At 45.5% G+C, this 21,565-nt stretch overlaps 1 protein-coding gene across 1 annotated transcript in view; it reads left to right on the top strand.

Annotated features, from left to right (window-relative positions):
• Positions 1-21,565, top strand: part of LOC142794245 (uncharacterized) — an 89,303-nt gene that overhangs the window by 15,843 nt on the left and 51,895 nt on the right. The window contains exons 2-3 of the mRNA XM_075885873.1: positions 3,150-3,308; positions 3,598-3,726. Of these exons, the coding sequence (XP_075741988.1) occupies positions 3,150-3,308; positions 3,598-3,726 (288 nt within the window). The remainder of the gene's footprint in view (positions 1-3,149; positions 3,309-3,597; positions 3,727-21,565) is intronic.

The following is a 21,565-nucleotide window of genomic DNA, read 5'->3' as shown; positions in this document are numbered from 1 at the left end:
CTCATCACCCTCTTCTTGTCTCGTTTTCTCGCCACCATCGGCCCCATCCACGGTGTTCTATAGCATCTCTACCCACCGCTGTTATGACCAGGGGATTTCACCCAGTAAACGATCACGCGTCTCAACAATGATTCCCCTCCCTCTCCCTCTCTCTTTCTTAAGCCTCTCGCAAGCTTCAGAGCACGTGCCATGCACCCTGTCGTCCACACGTACAAGTGTCGTTAAAAGAGCATAAAATTTGAGAGCCTTCTTATCGATGTTCTTCAGCGCTGCTGACGCTTCTGCTGCTCGTGCTCGTTGGCAGCTTCTGAAACGGCTGTGCTGGCGGCAACGGTGAATGCCACCGCCGTATGGTGTGCACCTCCCAGTGACAAGATGCAACCAAGGAGGTTTAGGAAAAACCTCCTTGAATGCAACCCGCTTTAACCTTGGACGATACCCTTTTTTTAGCGTCCTCGGCGTCGCATTCTAATTAAGCATCCTCGCAGAAGTTCGTGCGTATATTGTAGAACGTGCATTAGAAGGGTATCTCTCGCGATTATATGCAGTGGACATATTTTTGAATTTATCGCTGTGTGTGTGTGTGTGTGTGTGTGTGTGTGTGTGTGTGTGTGTGTGTGTGTGTGTGTGTGTGTGTGTGTGTGTGTGTTTGCGTGGTGCTGGTGTGTGGATGCGCGTGACAGCATGATACAAAGTCGCATCAGCGAAGACTGGTGGCAGGAATGGGGTCAATATTGACGTCATTGGTGGCGTGTGTAATAACCACCATATGATTATGAGAATCCATAGTGGAGGGCTCCGTGAATTTCGACCACCTGGGGTTCTTAACGTGCGCCCAAATCTGAGCACACGGGCCTGCAGCATTTCCGTCTCCATCGAAAATGCAGGCGCCGCAGTCGAGATTCGATCCCGCGACCTGCGCGTCAGCAGCCAAGTACCTTAGCCACTAGATTGCCCCGGTGGGGCGAAACAGGAAACAGGAAATGTAGAGAAATAAAGGGGATAAAGACAAAAATATAAGATGAAAAAAACTTGGTCAAAAAGAGAAATAAAGAGAGCAAGAAAGAAAGAGGAAGCAATAAAAGGAAAGATAGAAAGAAAGAGAGAGCAAGGAGAGAGAACTACTGAAAGAGCAAGAAAAAGAAAGAAAGAGATAGAATGGCAAAGGAACAAACAGGGAGGAGTAGAAAAGTGAGATGCAAGATTGCACGCTTGTAATCTGATTTTGGTCGCAAGTACTTCCTGTCACACGCACAACTAGGCATTTGCTAATCTCAGATGCTACAGTCTAGCGCTCCAAAAACGGCACGTGTTTATCTCTCCCACCCCATTTTACTTACTACATTGACTAGGTTGTGCTGTGGCACTGCAGTCTCTTCTGGAAACGTTTGCCTAATGTGCATAACGGCGAGAAGTGCGGAGGCAGCCCGAAGAACACTACGGGGTGCTTATCAAGCGAGAGCGCCAAGCGATCAACGGAAGCGAAGTTGCATGTCCTTACGGGCCTTGGGGAAGAATCATAGTTTGTGAAAGAACAAGCCGGCGCCGCTTACAGAGGGCGCCTGCGGTGTCGTCCCATGGGCTCACACCTATTGTATTGCATGAGCGGAGCGTGACTACGGTATCGGGAATGAACGCAATGACATTAGTCATAGCGGTCTCGACTTTACACTGCCATTGCGGCCACGACGCTACACTGCTTTTAGTGAACTAAGAGGAGACCCTGGTTAAAAAAGAAAGTAGGACGTGTCGCATAAGTCGTTTTTGCCTTTCCGGCATCAACCATCGCTCAGCTGGGAATGAACAAGCTTTTCGTCGCCGTAACGTAGCTGATGGTTGTAACGAGGCGGGTGCCATTCATCCACTTATATACGTGTGAGCGCAAAGCGGATGCGAATAAGGACGTACGCGTGAATAAGATGTCCGGGGAAAGTATATGAATTACACGCCCCTTGCTTTCCAAAACCAGAGCAGTGCAGTGGCTGTAGGCGGTATGCGACGAAAATGAAGCAATCTGCAGCCAACTCGACGTTTTCGTCCATGCTTTTCGTCGGGATTGGCCGCGAAGGCCGTGTGCTTTCACAGATTGCGATTGCTGCTCGTCACACCTACCCGCATTCTCCATCACCACCATTAAGCCTACTTGTACTCCGTTGTCGCAACCCGGCCTTTCGAGAAAATAACGGGTTCGGTTAGTTATCCGAACCATTTGCCTAAGCGCCTGTGGCCTCGCGACTCGGGCTTGTCCTGCTAGCGATTAATGAAGATTCACTTCACGTGAGACGGGGTGCTGCAGCGTGGCTCGTACATGCTCGCTGACGGTTAAGGTGCTCTCTCTTCTTTTTCCCTTCACTCTTCCTCGCCGGCATTTAATTTCGGGTGGTGCTTTCGCCTTACCCCTGCGAGGTTAGCTGATATGTCTGGGTGCACTGATTCAGGCACAATCCCTCTGCGTGCCTACGGCTTGGTTAGTGCTTGTGGAATCTAATGATCCTTTGCCGCATTTATTGACACAAATCATGACTGCGTAATTTATTAAGCTTGTTCTGCGAAAGTTTTGTCACATTTTACGACTATGAGATATATTAAAACACACCGGGTTGATAAAAGAAACTGAATTTAGTACGTCACCTGGAGGATATTGCCTCATGAAGTTCCTAAGCTAAATTCGTGTCGAGGCAATGGGATTTGTGAGGTATTATTTTCTCCGTTAGTATTTTTTTCATCCACACCCTCTAGTTCTAAGATAAGACCTCTGACTCAGTTTAGCGAAAAGTGCAAGGCATTAGAGAAGCTATGATGACTCAAATGTCTATTGCGCGTTAGTTTACGACATATACTTGCGAACACTCTTAATTTAGCATCAATAAATCACTCAGTCAGTCAATCAATCAATCAATCCATCAATCAATTAGCCAGCCAGCCAGCCAGTCAGCCAGCCAGCCAGAGTCAGCCTGTCAGCCAGCCAGAGTCAGCCAGTCAGAGTCAGTCAGCCAGTCAGTCAGTCAGTCAGTCAGAGTCAGACAGCCAGTCAGTCAGTCAGTCAGCCAGTCAGTCAGTCAGAGTCAGTCAGCCAGTCAGCCAGTCAGTCAGTCAGTCAGTCAGTCAGAGTCAGTCAGTCAGTCAGAGTCAGTCAGTCAGTCAGTCAGAGTCAGTCAGAGTCAGCCAGTCAGTCAGTCAGTCAGAGTCAGTCAGAGTCAGTCAGTCAGAGTCAGTCAGAGTCAGTCAGTCAGAGTCAGTCAGAGTCAGTCAGTCAGAGTCAGCCAGTCAGTCAGTCAGAGTCAGTCAGCCAGTCAGCCAGTCAGAGTCAGTCAGCCAGTCAGTCAGTCAGAGTCAGTCAGCCAGTCAGTCAGTCAGAGTCAGTCAGCCAGTCAGTCAGTCAGAGTCAGCCAGCCAGTCAGTCAGTAAGAGTCAGTCAGTCAGTCAGAGTCAGTCAGAGTCAGTCAGTCAGTCAGTCAGAGTCAGTCAGTCATTCAGTCAGAGTCAGTCAGAGTCAGCCAGTCAGAGTCAGTCAGAGTCAGTCAGTCAGTCAGTCAGAATCAGTCAGAGTCAGTCAGTCAGTCAGTCAGAGTCAGTCAGAGTCAGTCAGTCAGTCAGACTCAGTCAGAGTCAGTCAGTCAGTCAGTCAGTCAGAGTCAGTCAGAGTCAGTCAGTCAGTCAGAGTCAGTCAGAGTCAGTCAGAGTCAGTCAGTCAACCAGAGTCAGTCAGAGTCAGTCAGTCAGCCAGTGAGTCTGAGTCAGTCAGTCGGTCTGAGTCAGTCAGTCTGAGTCAGTCAGTCAGTCAGTCAGTCGGTCACTGAGTTGGTCGGTCGGTCATATGGTAAAATATACGATAGAAAAGTACGTGTCTGTAAAAAAAATGCCATTCTAACGAAAAAATAAGGAGAGTGGAGTAAGACAGGCCTTTTTTTTGTTCCACATTAAACATAGTACGTATCTTTTTTAATAAATTGTCAATGAAACAATTTTGTTGAATATTCGTTCAGTGCCCCACCACTTATCGAAAATGTGTTTCTATACGGCCAATAGGTAAGTTTAAACGCCCTAAAAAACAAACGTTGATGCTACCTCATATGCGCGGATCCTTCACGTGGCGAACATTTCCAACCTCAACCTCGGAGAAATATTTTGGCAGTTATAGATATACAGCACTTCAACAACAGAAAGGACTGGTAGAAGGCCATCACAAGTTTCAAACTGGAAGACCAGTCGCCCCGCCACGGTGGTCTAGTGGCTAAGGTACTCGGCTGCTGACCCGCAGGTCGCGGGTTCGATTCCCGGCTGCGGCGGCTGCATTTCCGATGGAGGCGGAAATGTTGTAGGCCCGTGTACTCAGATTTGGGTGCACGTTAAAGAACCCAAGGTGGTCAAAATTTCCGGAGTCCTCCACTACGGCGTCTCTCATAATCATATGGTGGTTTTGGGAAGTTAAACCCCACAAATCAATCAAACTGGAAGACCAGTCCAAGGCAGTCCGGAGGACCCGTGAGAGAGCAGAGAGGCATGTCCTCCCGGCTCCAACATCGGATTAGCTGACAGCGAGCCAGTCGTCCTCTGCAGGACTGCACTGGCTGGCTCCTCTGGACATTCCTAAAGTGTGTCGTCTGCCTGTCTCTTTATATTTATAATTCGTGTATAAAACTGTTGCGTAAAAAAACGCACGACAAAAAAAAACTTGTCCGCAAACTGATAGCGTTTTCGGATAACTGAGTAATACGCTGGAGGGGTAAGTGTGAGTAGCGAGACTGGCGCGTTATATTAAACACGCTGCCTCATAAACAACATGCCGCTGCCAGTGGCCAAAAACTCCCAATCTGCAAATGGTTCTCCTTACACCGGAATACTGGACAGCCTAGAATTTTCTCCTGCAGAGTGTATACACCATTTCACTGCAATCAAATAACGGTAATAATAATTAGAAACTTTACCTGCTAAATCTGCGATATGATCACGAGGCACGTCGGAGACGAATGCTCTGGAAATTGAGGCAACCTGGTGGACTGACATCAAACAGTGCACAGGTCCCTAGCCTTCTGCATCCATCGAAAATCAGACTAACGCTTTTCTAAAAGAAGAAACACTTGTTCCGAGGCTAGCAAAGTTGTAGGGGTTTGCGTATATAAATTTAACATCACATAAAGTGTTTAACAGGGGTTTAAATATTCACTCGTAAAGACACGTGCCCCGTCTTCACCTATAAACTTTGTTGGTCGTACTGTCCTCTTAACCGGAGCGAGGCACGTGGAGTGAGTCACGAACGCGCTGACTCACTGCCCTTCTAGCGCGAGTCTGAGACAAAAGAATACACGTCGACTGCGAGTCATATAGTAGTGCGGGGGTATTACGCCGACCCGCAGCCTTCTGTGGATTACCCACACATAAGCGACGTTAGTTTACTACCCGCATTTCTTTCCCACAGCATGAATCGTCTCTCCGGCAGCTCCGGTGTGCAGCCGTCAAGGTATAGAGCCTTGGAAACTTAAGCTGCATACGTCCCTCGCTATCGTGAGACGCCGATTTCGCAAAGAGCTAGCAAATGCAAAAGAAAGACGAAAAAGAAAAAAAAGAAAAAGAGCAAGAGAAAGTGGGGGAGTGGGTGAACACTTGAGGAGAAAGAGTTAATCTAACACAACAAGAGAAAGAAAAGCTGTTTATACGAGGGCTGTTCATTTTTGTTGTGCATCCTTTTTTTCTATCATCGTCGTTTCCTGCGACTGGTTTTCCTCGTTCCCGGAGTCATGAAGTCCGCTTGTAAAACCGACTCTTCTTGAGGACTTATGTTCATCAGGGAATTCTAGATCCCGCTGCAGTCAGAGAACAGTAAAGGGGGCCTTACATACAGCATAGTAGGGCGTTATGAACAGCTGTAAAGATGGAACCATGAGCCGTTTGTATTGCATTAAGAAAGGTGAAGGCCCAACTTAGGGAAGTGCCGAGTAGTGAACTTGGATAGTCATAATAAATTTAAAGTAGAGGGGATGCATAAAGGGTTTTACAAGCACGGTGGGTGCCGCAGTGTCGACGAAGTGTCCACGTAGTTGTATAGGCTGAAGTTCACCGCTATAGTCAGTAATTATTTTATGAATACGTTTATCGCAAAACGTACGATGATATCATGAGCTGGCTCTAGATTTGACTTTGACTACTCATTTCTTTTGTTCGGCATCTCCTTTCTACTGTCTTGAACGATGGCGCTGTACGCCTTCCTACCGTAACTTAAGTGGAGACTGGTCATTATGAATATAAAGGCGCACGACATTAGCGATACCTGGAGTTTCAACCGCCATAAAAGCCGCAAGCGAGTGAAGGAAAGCAATGTAGAAGGTCGTGATTTTTGCCTAAAGTCGAAAACACGCCGTGCACTGCATATGTTGGAGTGAGTGATATAAACGCGAGGTTTATCTCAGATTTGATGGAAGGCGACGAAACGGTCTTTGTCGTTTGTGCGTCGTCTAAGGAGATTCCTGACGTTCGTTCGGGAGGTTCAGAACCCAGTTCATTGGTACACCAGTACAAGAAAGAAGAAATGGCCGAGCAGGAAAAGCACGAAAGCTAACCAGCCCAGGATAGCCGGGTGACAAGAAACTAAGAAGACACCGGACAAAATGCTGTATTTTCTTACTTTTATGCATCACCAAGAATTGTGATAGCAAATCTTACTAAAAACCTAAGGATCATATGCAAGGAAACTTCTCTTTCATAAGTACGTTATCTTATTGGTCATGCAGCTTCACTAATCATATGTTCTGAACTGTCATTGGCTGAAAGATTCTCTTACGCAAATCTTTATTTTAAGAAGTATTTGTGAATACACGTGCCGACAACCATTTTACTTAACTTCGCCATTCGATGAAGCCACACCAGCCAAACGGCCGCGTTGCATGGGAAACGACAAAAGGAAAACGGGAAATGCGAAGCAAGGGGGGCCATGGCCATAGCTCTCACTCTGGTCGAATTTAGCCGGCGACGACGCGAATGGCAGGAAATCGGCGCTTGACCAGCTGGGCCAAAATAGACGCTAGCGGCCATGACTGTGGCGCTGTGTTGCCCGGACTGCTGTAGCAGTGTTCTCGAAGCTAGGGGCATAGCTCTCCGCTCTAACCACAGGTCATGGCCTCTAATCCCACTTCGGCTTCCGGACCATCAGATGCCGTACCATTTCCCCCTGCGAGGCACCCGCTTTCATCCTAGCCTGGGACGAAGAAGGAAAAGATAGCACAAAACTTAACTGCCCCCCCCCCCCCCAAAAAAAAGCGAACTGTACAGTATACACTTCATTTCCGTCGCTACAGGAGCAGCCATGGTTTTAAGAGCATCGAGCAAGTGGCGTCAGAACTCGGTTGCCTGTCAAAATGAAGGATGTGGCTGAATGGAGCAAGGAAGGAAGAAACATGAAAGAAATTGCAGGGACATTAACCTCCTTAGAATAACCAGAAGTGTGCTCCTCTGCAGTATGAAATGAAATTGAAATTTTGAAAGTTAGAAGAGTTTAGATAGATAGATAGATAGATAGATAGATAGATAGATAGATAGATAGATAGATAGATAGATAGATAGATAGATAGATAGATAGATAGATAGATAGATAGATAGATAGATAGATAGATAGATAGATAGATAGATAGATAGATAGATAGATAGATAGATAGATAGATAGATAGATAGATAGATAGATAGATAGATAGATAGATAGATAGATAGATAGATAGATAGATAGATAGATAGATAGATAGATAGATAGATAGATAGATAGATAGATAGACAGACAGACAGACAGACAGACAGACAGACAGACAGACAGACAGACAGACAGACAGATAGATAGATAGATAGATAGATAGATAGATAGATAGATAGATAGATAGATAGATAGATAGATAGATAGATAGATAGATAGATAGATAGATAGATAGATAGATAGATAGATAGATAGATAGATAGATAGATAGATAGATAGATAGATAGATAGATAGATAGATAGATAGATAGATAGATAGATAGATAGATAGATAGATAAACAGACAGACTTAACGTGCCTTCGGTGCTAAGAAATGCTTAGCATTTAAACTCCTGTCGCGGAATTCACCAAACCATTTTCCACTTGACAGGTATGGCTATGGCACGTGTGGCCTATCTATGAGCATACCAAAAGCCACTGTATGCCGTACTCCACAAGTGACTGACAGCTTATATCTACTTAGGAATGGTGAGAACTGACATACATGATCCGAATGCAAGAACGTTAAGATAAACCTACATCTGCGGCGTTCCCCCAACCAATGCGAAAAACATCAAAATTCCTTGAGATAAATATTTCAAATATGCAGCCTTCAGATACGAATGACATGGTTTCGTGCAGGCACCTAGTAAAAAACCTTTCTATACGGCAAGGTCAAGCAAGAATATGACAATATATGACGCCCCAGTTTCACTGTTTAATCAGTCTTCCCGACATATAGTCAGCGAAGCTGGATGAATTTGTTTATGTGGGATGAACAACGAGCTCAATCACATGAGTAAATGCCTCCCCCCCCCCTTTTTTTTTTCACTGTTTTAACCTCTTCCTCTTATTAACCTGTGGTCGGGCAGTGGTATTTCAATTGCAAATGCGAATAATTAACGCCGATAATTTGTGGTAAAGTACTGGAAAAAACACAATCCTGTCACATTCTCACGCCATCTATTTTATGTGCTGTACATCTTATCAATCGCCAAGCAAGGTGCAGGGACCATTCGGGACGACTCTGCAATGGAAATCACGAACCAAAAACTGTATCAATGAAATAAAAATACATTCCTTAATTTCCCGCTGATGCATTCTCTCTAGAGTCCTTGGTGCCAGCATTCGTGCGAAACGAAACTTTACGCGGCAGCAGTGTGTCGCTAATTACTTCGAAATGTTTAACTTTGGTGCTCGAGCCTTGCTTTGTGCAGCGGGGCATAATACTTTTTTTATTTTGTTGTTGGCGCAAACTATCTCGCTGTTCCCCGCCTTTCCCGGTATCCATGGTGTTCCGTGCCGCATATCCACGAACACCTGCTGCCGCATAATTTGAGTGTTCAAAGTACTACACCATCTGGATCTTTGAAGAAAAAATATCAGTGGTAATTTAACAAAGTTTCGACTGAAGCATGCAGCGTGATTCGCGAAAAAACATGGTTAAAAAACGAAGCAATCGAAGCTTTGCTGCCAAACGAATGTCATGAACGGCAAACATGCCTCGAGTGCAATCTGCGTTGGAGGCGAGTGTCATCAGTGTTTTCCGGTTGAAAAGATATAATTGAAATTAGTTCATATATAAGAAAAGCATGGCTGTTCCCTCCGTCAGAGGAATTGGTATAACATCAAAGTAAAAAGTGTTTTTAGAGCAGTAGATAAATTTTCGCTGTACTAGTGGCCGTGCTTGAACTTTCGTTTAATAGCGTCAGCTCTACCCTTTCGTCTACGTCTCTGGAATGTCGCATGCATGCTGCGTGGCGTGATAGAAAGGGGCTATCTAACGTCCACTAGGATGCGCTTTTTCCCGTCTGCATCAGTGTTTTCCGGTTGAAAAGATATAATTGAAGTTCAGTTCAGGCTGTCAAGGTGGATGGACGTGTTTTTTGAGCGCTCCGGATCGACTGCGCAGATAAGTGTTTTTGCATGTTTTGAGCTTGTCTTTATAATTATAAGGCAGCGGTTGAAATCTTCGTAGTACTTATTTTATGGTACGGCTTTTTCGGGGGCCAGACACCAGGTATTTATTAGTTAGTGTGGGTGTGTGTGTTTGAAAGTTTTTTGTTTTTTTTGCCACCCCGTGGGGGAAGTGCGCGTACATTGAACACGCAAATTTTTGTAGTAGAGCTTAGACTTTCCTTTTTTTTTTCTTCGAAGTGCAGGGCTCGAGTTTAGTAATTTTTGAGTATAGGGACAATTGGTGTCAGAAAGGTATGGTTAAAAAGACCGTAAAGTGTTCAGGATGTGGAGTGGGTTTGAAAGTGGGCCCAAGCGTAGAAGCGGATGGAGAAGAGGCTGGCGCGAAGTGTAGGCAATGTGAGGTCGAGAAAAAAATGGAGAAAATGATGGTTGCCCAGAGTGAACTGCTGATGAGAATTGCGGAGCTCGAGACTGCGTTGGCGACAGAGCAAGAGTAAACGAGGGCAAAGGGAGAAAGACTGAAGTCCGCCGAGGAAGCACTAGCGAAGCTGAACAAAGAAGCGGCCTACGGAGAGAACAGTAGCGAATCGGCAACCAGAACGGTGGAGAAGGAAGAGCAAGAATGTTCGGAAAAAACAGGTTCAGCCGGTTCAACTGTCGCAAGGCCCAGCTTCAGCGAGGTAGTGGTGGGGCTGGGAGGGGACAAAGCAGCCGGCGTCACAGGTGCAAGTAGTCCCCAAGTGCAGGACGCTCCAGCTGAAAAGTCACAGCATGTGATAATAGCCGGGGACTCGAATTTAAATCGATGCACAGAAGCCATCAAAGAGAGGGTAAGAGGTGACAAGAGGGTTGCGGTAGGGGCGTTCCCAGGACGCAAGCTGGAAGCAGTCATGAGGCAAGCGAGCGCAAAGCTCAAAACGACAGCTGATAGACGAAACCTCGTGATAATTTCAGGCGGTTTAAGCGATGTCCTCAATGAAGATGCAGAAGGACTAGCAGCCACACTGGCGAAAGGCGTCGATGACATGCGCGCCACTTCTCCTAAGGTACAGGTAGTTATATGCACGATACCGGAGGTACCGGTGCGTGATAGCAACCTGCAAAGAGCGGTGGTCAACGCAAACCAAGAGATATGGCGGATGAGTCGAGAGAGAGGCTTTGAGGTGGTGGAAATAAACAGAGAGGTGCATAGGTGGGGGGGTTCTCAACGAGACAGAATTCACTTCGATGGGCGGCTAGGTCATGAGGTGGGTTGGCGACTTGCAGGACGCGCAGTAGCTTTTTTGGGGGGCAAGCGAGCCCTTCGGGGTGCAGGATAGCTAGTAACGAGGAAAACAACCAGAGAGACTCTTCGACAGCTGGTATGGACAGATACGATTCCAAAGTGGCACCAATATCTAAGATAGGTAGAGTCCGGGGCATAAATAGACGTAGCCACGAGCGCCGAGCCAATTCAGACATAAGGTATATTAACATGCAGGGTGGTAGGAATAGGCTGAAGTGGGAAGAGATAGAAGAACAGCTAAGGGAAGAGAGGCCGATGGTATACGGTTTTGTAGAAACACATCTCAGGGACATGGAACAACCTCCGAACAATCCGGACTACGCGTGGGAATATTGTAACAGAACAGAAGGCAGCAGAAAGGGGGGTGGTATTGGGGCATTCATTCATAAAAGTACAGACTGGCAAAGCGTCAAGCAGGAGTGCAAGGAACATTTATGGCTAAAAGGGAAAGTGGCTGGTCAAATGACACTCCCTGGTTTCGTGTACTTGTGGACGGGAGCAAAGGCCAGAGAGGAAAACCAGGCAATGGTAGAGTGTATATCAAAGGACATTCAGGAGTTAGGAAGAGAGTGCGAGATAATTATACTAGGAGACATGAATGTGCACATAGAAGATATAGATGGGTATACCGACCCGACAGGCAAAATTATCATGGATATGTGTGAAAGGCTTGATTTGATCATTTGCAACACTACTGAGAAGTGTGAAGGGCAAATAACATGGGAGGTAGGAAGGCTTCAGTCGACGATAGATTATGCACTGATGTCACATAGGATGTATGATAAGCTCAGGGGAATGCACATAGATGAAGGTGGCTCCAGAAGTCTGGGTAGCGATCACAAACGTATCAAGCTAAGTTTTGGAAGAGCAGTGAAAGTGGGAAGGAGACAAGATGAGCAACTACAGGAAAATTTTTATCCAGAAAGGCAAATTGAAATAGCCACTAAACAAATTGAGAAAGTAATCACGGAGGATAACAAGACAGTGTGGACATACACGAATCTAATTAGACTCTTTGAGCCAGAGCTTGTTAAGACGCGTGACAAATCACCCCGGAAAAGAAGACACAAACCCAAAAGTTGGTGGGATGAGGAAGTTAAGAGGGCCATAGCAAAACGTCAGGAAGCCTCTAGGGAACACAGACATGCTAAGCAGCGGGGTGAACCGACAGATGATGTTGAAAGAAAATGGGCAACCTTTCTAAGCTGTAGAAGGGATGCATCCCTTCTGATCAATGAAAAGATTAGAAGGAAGGGAGCTCAGTGGCTGGCAGAAGTACATAAAAAAGATAGAAAGGCAGCTGCGAAATTTTGGAACCATCTAAACTCCCTAAGAAATGAGACGAGCCTAGATCAGAGTTTTATAACTACAGCCCAAGGTGCTAGGCTAGAAGGGGACGAAGCTATTGAATATATAAGAACAAGGGTGACAGAAAAATTTCAACAAAGAAGTACTTTATGCACCACAATAGGCAAGGACGAATCAAGTGGTGCAATGGCTCCATTTTCACAACAAGAGTGGGAAAGGGCTGAGAAAAGGGTTCCTGGTAGTACATCAACAGGCCCAGATGGCATTCCAATTAGGCTGATAAAGACATTAGGTCCGAAGTCTAAGCAGGCTTTGAGAGAGGCAGTGAGCAAAATAATAATCGATGGTGAAGTTCCCAATGGATGGAAACTTAGCAGGATGAGCATGATCTATAAAGGAAAGGGGGAAAAAGCTGACATAAACAACTACCGTCCTATAACAGTGACATCAGTGGTCTACAGGCTGGCGATGCAAATTATAAAGGAAAGACTGCAGGCGTGGATAGAGGCTGAGGGGGTGCTGGGGGAACTGCAGAATGGGTTTCGGAAACACAGGAGGTTGGAAGACAATCTGTTCTCACTGGCGCAGTGCATCGAAATAGCAGAAAAGGAACACAGGCCCCTGTGGCTAGCGTTTTTGGATATCAAGGGAGCGTACGATAGCGTGGTTCAAGAGGAATTGTGGGGAATACTGGACACACTAGGCGTGGAACATGTAGTCACTAATCTTTTAAAGGGTATCTATAAAGGTAACAAGGTAGTTATAAAGTGGGAAAAACAGGTATCCAAGCCTGCAGAGGTAAAACGGGGGCTTAGGCAGGGGTGCCCCCTGTCACCCTTATTATTCATGATGTACCTACAAAGATTAGAGGCAAAATTAGAGGGAAGTGGACTGGGCTTCAACCTCTCCTTAGTCAAACAAGGAAAACTTATTGATCAGGCACTACCAGCATTAATGTACGCAGATGATATAGTGCTAATGGCCAACAACAAGGAAGATTTGCAGAGATTGATGAGCATCTGCGGTAATGAGGGAGATAGGTTAGATTTTAGATTCAGTAAGGAAAAATCAGCAGTCATGATTTTCAATGACAACGAAGGTAGGGAGCTTAGAATACAGGAGGTCACGCTAGAGATAACAGATAAGTACAAATATCTGGGCGTATGGATAAGCAATGGGACCGAGTATCTGAGGGAACACGAAATATACGTGACGACTAAAGGTAACAGTAATGCAGCAGTCATGAAAAATAGGGCACTGTGGTATTACAATAGGTATGATGTTGTGAGAGGAATATAGAAAGGGGTCATGGTTCCTGGGCTGACGTTCGGCAATGCGGTCTTGTGCATGAGATCAGAAGTTCAAGCAAGATTAGAAATTAAGCAACGTGGAATAGGTAGGCTTGCTTTAGGAGCTCACGGCAATACACCAAATCAGGGAGTACAAGGTGATATGGGATGGACATCATTTGAGGGCAGGGAAGCTAGCAGCAAGATAAAATTTGAGAAACGATTGAGAGAAATGGGGGAAGAGCGTTGCGCTAGGAAGGTTTTCAGCTACTTGTACATGAAGAATGTCGATACAAAATGGAGGAAGCGAACCAGGAAGTTGACTGGTAAATACTTAGAAAACAGCAGGTGGCCAAACCAAAAAGAACTATCGGTTAAGAAGAAAGTGAAGGAAACGGAGACTGACATGTGGAGAATGGGCATGATTAAGAAGTCCGCACTAGAGATCTATCGAACTTTTAAGCAGGAAATTGCCAAGGAAAGGATCTATGATAATACTCGGGGTAGTTCTCTACTGTTTGAGGCCAGGACGGGAGTACTGCGAACCAAGACATATCGGGCCAAGTACGAAGGGGTAGACACAGTATGCAGTGCGTGTGCAGAGGAAGAAGAAACTGCCGAACACTTGATAATGTTCTGTAAAGGGCTACACCCTATAGTTCAGGATGATGGCGCAGAGTTTTTCAAAGCACTGGGGTTTAGGGACCGGGAGGGCAAAATAAACTTTAAGCGGGTAGACACAACCAGAAGGAGGTTATCTGATTGGTGGCTAAAGTCAAGACACGAGTGAAAATTAAACTCTTCACTGCAAAGTACGAATCCTCAAACTCACTTTTTAAGGAAAAAAAAATAAATATAGTTTTTGGTTCATTAGGTGTTACGGCTAGGTGGCGCTAGCCACCGCCCGATCTAAAGGGTACAGCCATATCCATCCATCCATCCATCCATCCATCGCCAATGTATGTAGGTTGCGAGGGACGGACCATGTATCCGCTTTAAATACTTTTTTCTGTTTAATAAACCTTCAGTTATGAGAGCAAGCGCTGTCCTTGTGAGCCTCTTCTGTCCGTCTGTCTTCAGTGCGCTTCAACAAAAATTTTCAATCGTGAACGTTATCCAACTAGCCCAACTTGCCACCTAGCTACATAGGTTAATTTAAAGTTCAGGTACCGTATAATACTTTTAAATGCGAATCAGTTTTTGGCGTACTGCATGTACTTCTGGCGTCCGTCTCCATATCTATCTATCTATCTATCTATCTATCTATCTATCTATCTATCTATCTATCTATCTATCTATCTATCTATCTATCTATCTATCTATCTATCTATCTATCTATCTATCTATCTGTCTGTCTGTCTATCTATCTATCTATCTATCTATCTATCCATCTATCCATCCATCCATCCATCTATCTATCTATCTATCCATCTATCTATCTATCTATCTATCTATCTACCTATCTAGTCACCTACGTCTGGGTGCTCTCGTGGTCACCCCACAATTTTGGGTAAACAAAAATTAGTATGGGAGGTAAGATGGTTTGTCATGACATGAAGAATGTCACAATCCCGTCGCGTATGTTGTCAAAAACATTCCGTTAGGCAGTGAGGGCTTAAGCTTCGTCTTCAGGAGTTGAACATGATAATGATAATGATAACGTGATAATGATAATGATTGCTAGTGCACACTTCGAACACTTCTGTATGAATTTTTTTCGCACTTGCTACACACCCACTACGTGACCTTATGGGCGCACTAGCCTGTGCGCCTTTTGTAGTAGACTTTAAGCCATTAGGTCATTATGATACTTCCATGTTCTTACCCCCGATGGCAATGTGTGCTTCTACCGGATGTGCGTCTGGTTAACCTCCCTGCCTTTCCTTGCATCTTTATCTCTCTCTCTCTCACCACGAATTATTACAGCAATATTTCATGTTGTATTGTGAAGCATGTATGCACGACCCGTGTGTTTGTAAATGTTCGGAGTTACTCTCACAGCATTTCCAAGCAGAGGAAGTTATTAACACTGTATTCACAAGCAGAGGCATGACTGTGTGGTAGAACACCCGTTTCCCACGCAAACCACCCTATTTGATCTGCACTCAGCCCCGCCGCGGTGGTCTAGTGGCTAAGGTACTCGGCTGCTGACCCGCAGGGCGCGGGTTCGAATCCCGGCTGCGGCGGCTGCATTTCCGATGGAGGCGGAAATGTTGTAGGCCCGTGTGCTCAGATTTGGGTGCACGTTAAAGAAACCCAGGTGGTCGAAATTTCCGGAGCCCTCAACTACGGCGTCTCTCATAATCATATAGTGGTTTTGGGACGTTAAACCCCGCATATCAATTGATCTGCACTCAGACCCAGAACTTTTAAAGACGATAGTCTTTCTTGGGGACACTCGACGCAAAAATTTTGGTCTGTCTGTCTGTCCGTACATTTGTCTGTTTGTCCACTCTTAACGGCATCGGGTACTTAAAACCGCTGACCCCATCCGCAGCGCCCACCAATGTTGCTCAGGGTTTAGCGTTCATACTTGTGCAATTGTCAATTAATAAGCAATTATTGCGCAAGTCGGGGCACCATAACAACACGTATAAATTTTGCATGTGCATCTTTTACTAGAAAATGCATACATAAGTAATTTTGAGGACCGTAGCGCTTATCACGCTGCGCTGACCAGGCCACACTTGCACGAAAAGGTGAGTCTTTCCAACGCTTCGCTAAGACGCGATGGTGGTGGCACCTACCCGTCGCCTTGCGTTCTATACCTTATCACCTCTGAGACGGGCGCGCACACCCGTCTCAAAGCCATGCACTTCGTTTTGCGAGAAGACTGCCCGGTGGCGCTCATGTCTCACGTGTGACGTGACTTGATGCGCTCGTTCGCCTCCGCTGCACGCTCGAGGCACTCTAACGCAGCGCCTCCAAAATACCATTCATCGATTTTCTTGTGCAGAACATCAACTTATTTGTTCAGTCTCTCCACACGCAAGACTATCGTCTTTCGACGACATCTGCAGACTACATGCAGATACGGGGCCAATTTCTTATCGTTTATTTTATTTGCATCTTTCTCGAGTTTTTTTCGGTCACGCTAATCGGTCACGCTAAGATGCTAGATTTTTTCGGCCACACAAATATGATGATTTTTCGCTCAAAATCAACAACGCTGACGCCACTGACGCCAGAATTTCCGCGAAACGATCTCTTTAACGCTATCAGGTTAAAATGTTCGTAGGTGTATACCGACGCGTGGGAAGGTCACGCAGAATATGAGTGTGCTGCTTCGCGTATACACGAGCACGATGCTGTGCCCGGTAGCAACGAAACAGTTTAATCTTGCAATAACTTGCAGCTGGCAACAGTGTGGTGAGTTGGCTGACACCTAGCACAATGTGCGTCTGCCAGAAGCGTTCAGCTCTTACCTTCCTCCTCAAGAGTTCTAGAAAGGACTGTGAGGCAGCCGCGCTGCGTTGCTTAGATCTTTAGGCCTAAAAGACATTAAGATGAAGAGGGCAAGAGTGGTGATGTCTATGGAAGGGGTGCGGGAATAAAGGCTTCAACGAGTACGTAGGACGCTTACGTCAGTTCACACTTTTCTCGTTTAATAAACGTTTTCCACTAGCACTCCAACATCTTTCCGGAAGTCTGTAGCATTTCAGAATAATCACGGAAACGCAAGAGAAGCAGATAGGAAAGGAGAGAGACAGAAAGTGAAATAAATGAAAGACATGCACGTTTATAACAGCTGAGTCCGGTAGGCTATCCTGCATTGGGGAAGGGGGTAAGAGGATGAAAGTAAGAGAGAAGGAGAGAAAAGTTGCTATTACGTTGGCAGTAATGCAACTTCTCTTGTGAGCTAGTGTGCTCGCGGTAGCCACGCGTTTCGCCATGGACTCAAATGTGAAGTATTCAGGAGTTATGGTTTAGGACGGTTATTTTTTTTATTTTAATGAGTGCGCATGCGCCAGAAAAGATTTTAAGTTTGATTGCGTCCGTTCGTGGATTGGCAAGCGCGCTTATATGTGGTGAAGCAAGACTTGTGCAAAAAAAAAAAATAATAGCGACTAAATAAAAACGTGAGTTGCAGCCGAATAGAAATACAGGAAACGAAAGCACTTGGACGTCTGTGAATATATAGAGGAAAAGTAAAGAACAGAAATTTGAGCGGGAGATAAGTCGCTTTCTCGTTGGCACGGTATATAGTCAAAGATAGCTGAGATTGAAATAGCACACCAATAATTATTATTCCTCTTTCAGTTTTCGAGAATATTCGTAGAAAATGAATGGACAAAATTGAAATGGCTTATACTGTATTCACATTTTCAAGAAGCTTATACGGCAACATATAATGGGACATCTTAATAAAAGACAGCGCTCTCAATCGTCTCTCTCATCTCTACCAAGCACAGAGAAATATTCTTGAAACACAATCGTATTGTTCGAGTCGCTGAAAGAGGACACAAAGGCAAGCATGATGGATTACGTTGTAGCAGCTGAGTGGATGTCACACGAATGCAGAATTCCCGGTAACGTATTCGCGGGGTCTGTTTATGATATCAAAGAAGCCTTAATATGCCCCTTAATGCGCTGAAGTTTCGCCTTCTGCTGAGACAGTTGTCCTGTCATCTGTGCAAAGATATCAAGTGCATTGCACAAACAGAGAGTTCAGAGTTATTCTCTGTAGACCTGGGTAAGTCGATCAACTATACGTCTGAAGTAAAACGGGAAACAAATGAGACGTCACTGCGCCACCAGCGGTTTGGTACAGCATTTATGGGACGCTTGCTGTAACGAATAAAATGTGCCGCTGGATTGCAATGTTCGTGTGGAGGTGAAGATGTGCGTTTTTATCTTCTTTAGTACCCTTAATAAGAATCAGCGAAGAATTTATATGAAAGAAGTTTACTGCTTTTAGAGATAATACCACTGACTCCAAGAAATATACTCGGTTCAGGGCAAAAGCAGGCGTGATCAAAAATGGCTCTCGAGGAAATTCTTTTTTGTTTGAAATAGGGAGATACCTTAAGGACACACTAGACTTAGGTATATCCAGAAACTTAATGTATTGCTATAAAACAATAAATATCCGTATATTTCAACTAATTACAGTGAAAGCTGTATATAGCTAGGACCAACAAAAACTGTTCAGCAGTGGTGTCACTAGTGGTCTCCATTGGCAGTACTATCAGTTACGTCGTTCTCAGTGTCGTACCCAAGTACGCGCGCTATTGGCTGCGTCGTGAGTGACGTCGTCCATCTCGTCACAACCTGGGCACCGAACACACGCGCACCAGTTTCTACTAAGACCTTCGAGATGAGTAAGCCACGCACAACTCTTCGTCTGCTCTTTCTCTTCCCCAGATTTGTTCCTCATCTATCCTGTCCATCCCCCTCCCATATCCCCTATACAAGGCACTGCGCCGTGCCCCATGAAGGGCTTCAGAAATTAGGCGCCTTCTTTCTTTCCTTCAAGAATCACTACCACTCCCACCAACTCTAGAAGAGCGCCGACAGTGCAAACGTGAGAGAGTTCGCATTCGCGGGGCTGATGAAGCAGTCCGGGATTAAAACAGGTCCGGGAGGCCGAACGCTGCCAGGAACTACGTACCGATGATCTGGCAGCCTTCCAAGTCACACTAAAGCGCGAATGGGAATACAAGCTTCAGTGGTAGGCGGATCTTGCAAACCACACCACCTACTTAGCTCGAGATGTCAAACGCTGCAACAACGTAGCGCCGAATAAGCGCCAACACAGGCATGACAGCGTCAACCTGACGATTGCGGGAGCGCGTTCACCGGGCGAACGCCGCTTCCGGTTGGAGTTTCTCCAGCAGAATTTTGGCTTCGGCAGCGACCTCTGTGACCGCCCGTGGTTCGAGAAGAACCACCGTGATTAACGCATTACGAAATGCATTTAACCGATCATTACTCTCCTCCATGACCGGGATCATGTGAGGCAAATTGTGTCGCATGTGAAATAAACACTACGGTAAAGCTAAGCCAAAAGCGTTTCTAACCTCATAAAAAAGCATGGTCGTGTAACTAATAATAATAAAAGGCTTCAGTGCAGCGTCATGTTGAACCCACTACTAAACACCGGGGCCGCGCGTTTCAGCTTTCGATGGTTAATCATCTGTACGTAGTGATTGGGCGGTGATTTTCTTCCTTTTTAAACCATGACCATCTGATTGGGCTCGAAGCAGCATATGATGTATTTGAGCTGATCAGGTGGCTATAATAAGCATAAAACTGCAAACTTCAAAACAATTTGGCTTTGTCTGCAGTGACTTCATGGACATTAATGCATGACAATATGTCATGTTAATATGCATGCTGCGAAAGCGATGCTGGGACTTTGAAATACGCCGCCTTGTCTGTTTCTTGGCACCCTCCAGTTGTCTTCATTCCCAAGTACGTCTGTGCAGTATGCATGCAGAAGCAAATTTGTTACAGAAACATTTCGCGATACAGATTTTGTCACTCGTAGGTGGGAAGGAGCTTCGTAGAGATTGGTCAGACTCTTGCGCCACCAAAGTACTGCAGAGCGTGCACGTGGCACCATGATTCTTGACGAACCCGGCGTGTGGGATACACAATTGGATGCCAAGCGAGTACAGGGCAAGCCACACACAAAGCCGGAAGAAAGGAAGAATGGACGGCTGTGGCCGGAAATTAATCCCGACTCACGGCTGTTAAGATGTGGTGTTAGCGCATGCTAGACGCCAGAGACTCCGGGTCTACGTAGGAAAGATTCCGTATGGTGCTTCAATCACCAGGACGGTGCTCTGCTCCGATCCTCGCATTTGATTCACACACATGGGCGCAAAGCGTCGACGATGCGCTGACTAGGCGGAAGTTTCTTTGGCCACGCGAGCCAGTTATTCCTTTGCAGTCAGCTGCGCAGGACGTCATAAAATTGATAATTGCGGTGCAGTGGCACGAAGGTATGCTTCACGTTTAGGAGAAATGTGATCTGCGGCGTGAGAGGTCCGTGTCAGAATGAAGCTTTAGTTCCAGCAAGACATATGGCTAAAGGGCTGGTAGGAGTTCCAGAGAAAGATGGTTCGTCAGGTCTTGCTAATGTTATTTTACTGGGGAAAAGCTATAGGAGGGCACTCTGAGGAAAACCTCAAATGGAATCGTGACGGGCGACAACAGTGAGAATGTCATGACATCAGACTGTTGACTACGATGAGGACGTGAGGGAATAAGTTTTGTGCGTCTATACTATTACAGCATGTTCGACATTCTTGAAGCTAGAAACTGCGTAGTAGCTCAGCTCAAATACAAGCCGTAGTCATTAGGCTGACGTACCGAATTCCTGCTCGTTAATGCTGTGCAGTCATATAAGATATATATAGTGATGTATACTACTTATAAAAGCTTTGACCACCCTTTGACGCATTTCTAGCTTGCCAGAATTGTTGTTAATGTCTGGCTTATATTATCTGAATCAATCGCAACTTTTCGCTCACAAAAAACAATTTTGTGACAATATTTCAGTCACAACCTATGACGGCGACAGCGGATAACAGACATTTGGGTGAACTGGTTGCTATTCATTTTGAAAACAGCGCAACAACAACACTAGCGTGAAGAAACGACAGCGCCCGTCCCGGTGTTTCTGGCTTCGTTCTCGTGTCGTTGCGCTCTTTTCAAGATGCATGTCGACAGCGAGATTTTTTATACGTGGTATTTCTAACGCTGTTGCGTCACAAGAGTGGAACAGTAAAAAAAAGGCGCATGACGGAAAAATAAGCAATCAAACACCACTGCGATTTCGTTCGACTATTTCGTGCATTTCTGCAGAAAAGAGTTTCCTTCAAGTGTCCTGCTGACAGTAGGCATGCCGAAAAAAACAATACCCCAGCTGCACAATCATTCATTAGTAAAACGATTCATGTATACCGTTTAGTTTAGTGCAAGGTTACCAGACTTGGGCACCACGGTAATTGCGAAGCATTCAAATAAAGTACAGGAAAAAGCGAGGTTTGGTAGAGATTCCAAGTTCAATTTCATGGCTATCAGTTACCCGTAAACGTG

This window comes from Rhipicephalus microplus, chromosome 2 (genome assembly GCF_043290135.1).
Source record: "Rhipicephalus microplus isolate Deutch F79 chromosome 2, USDA_Rmic, whole genome shotgun sequence".
Taxonomy (NCBI): domain Eukaryota; kingdom Metazoa; phylum Arthropoda; class Arachnida; order Ixodida; family Ixodidae; genus Rhipicephalus; species Rhipicephalus microplus.
The sequence above is the reverse complement of the archived record's forward strand: the minus strand, read 5'-3'. Positions and strand labels throughout refer to the sequence as shown.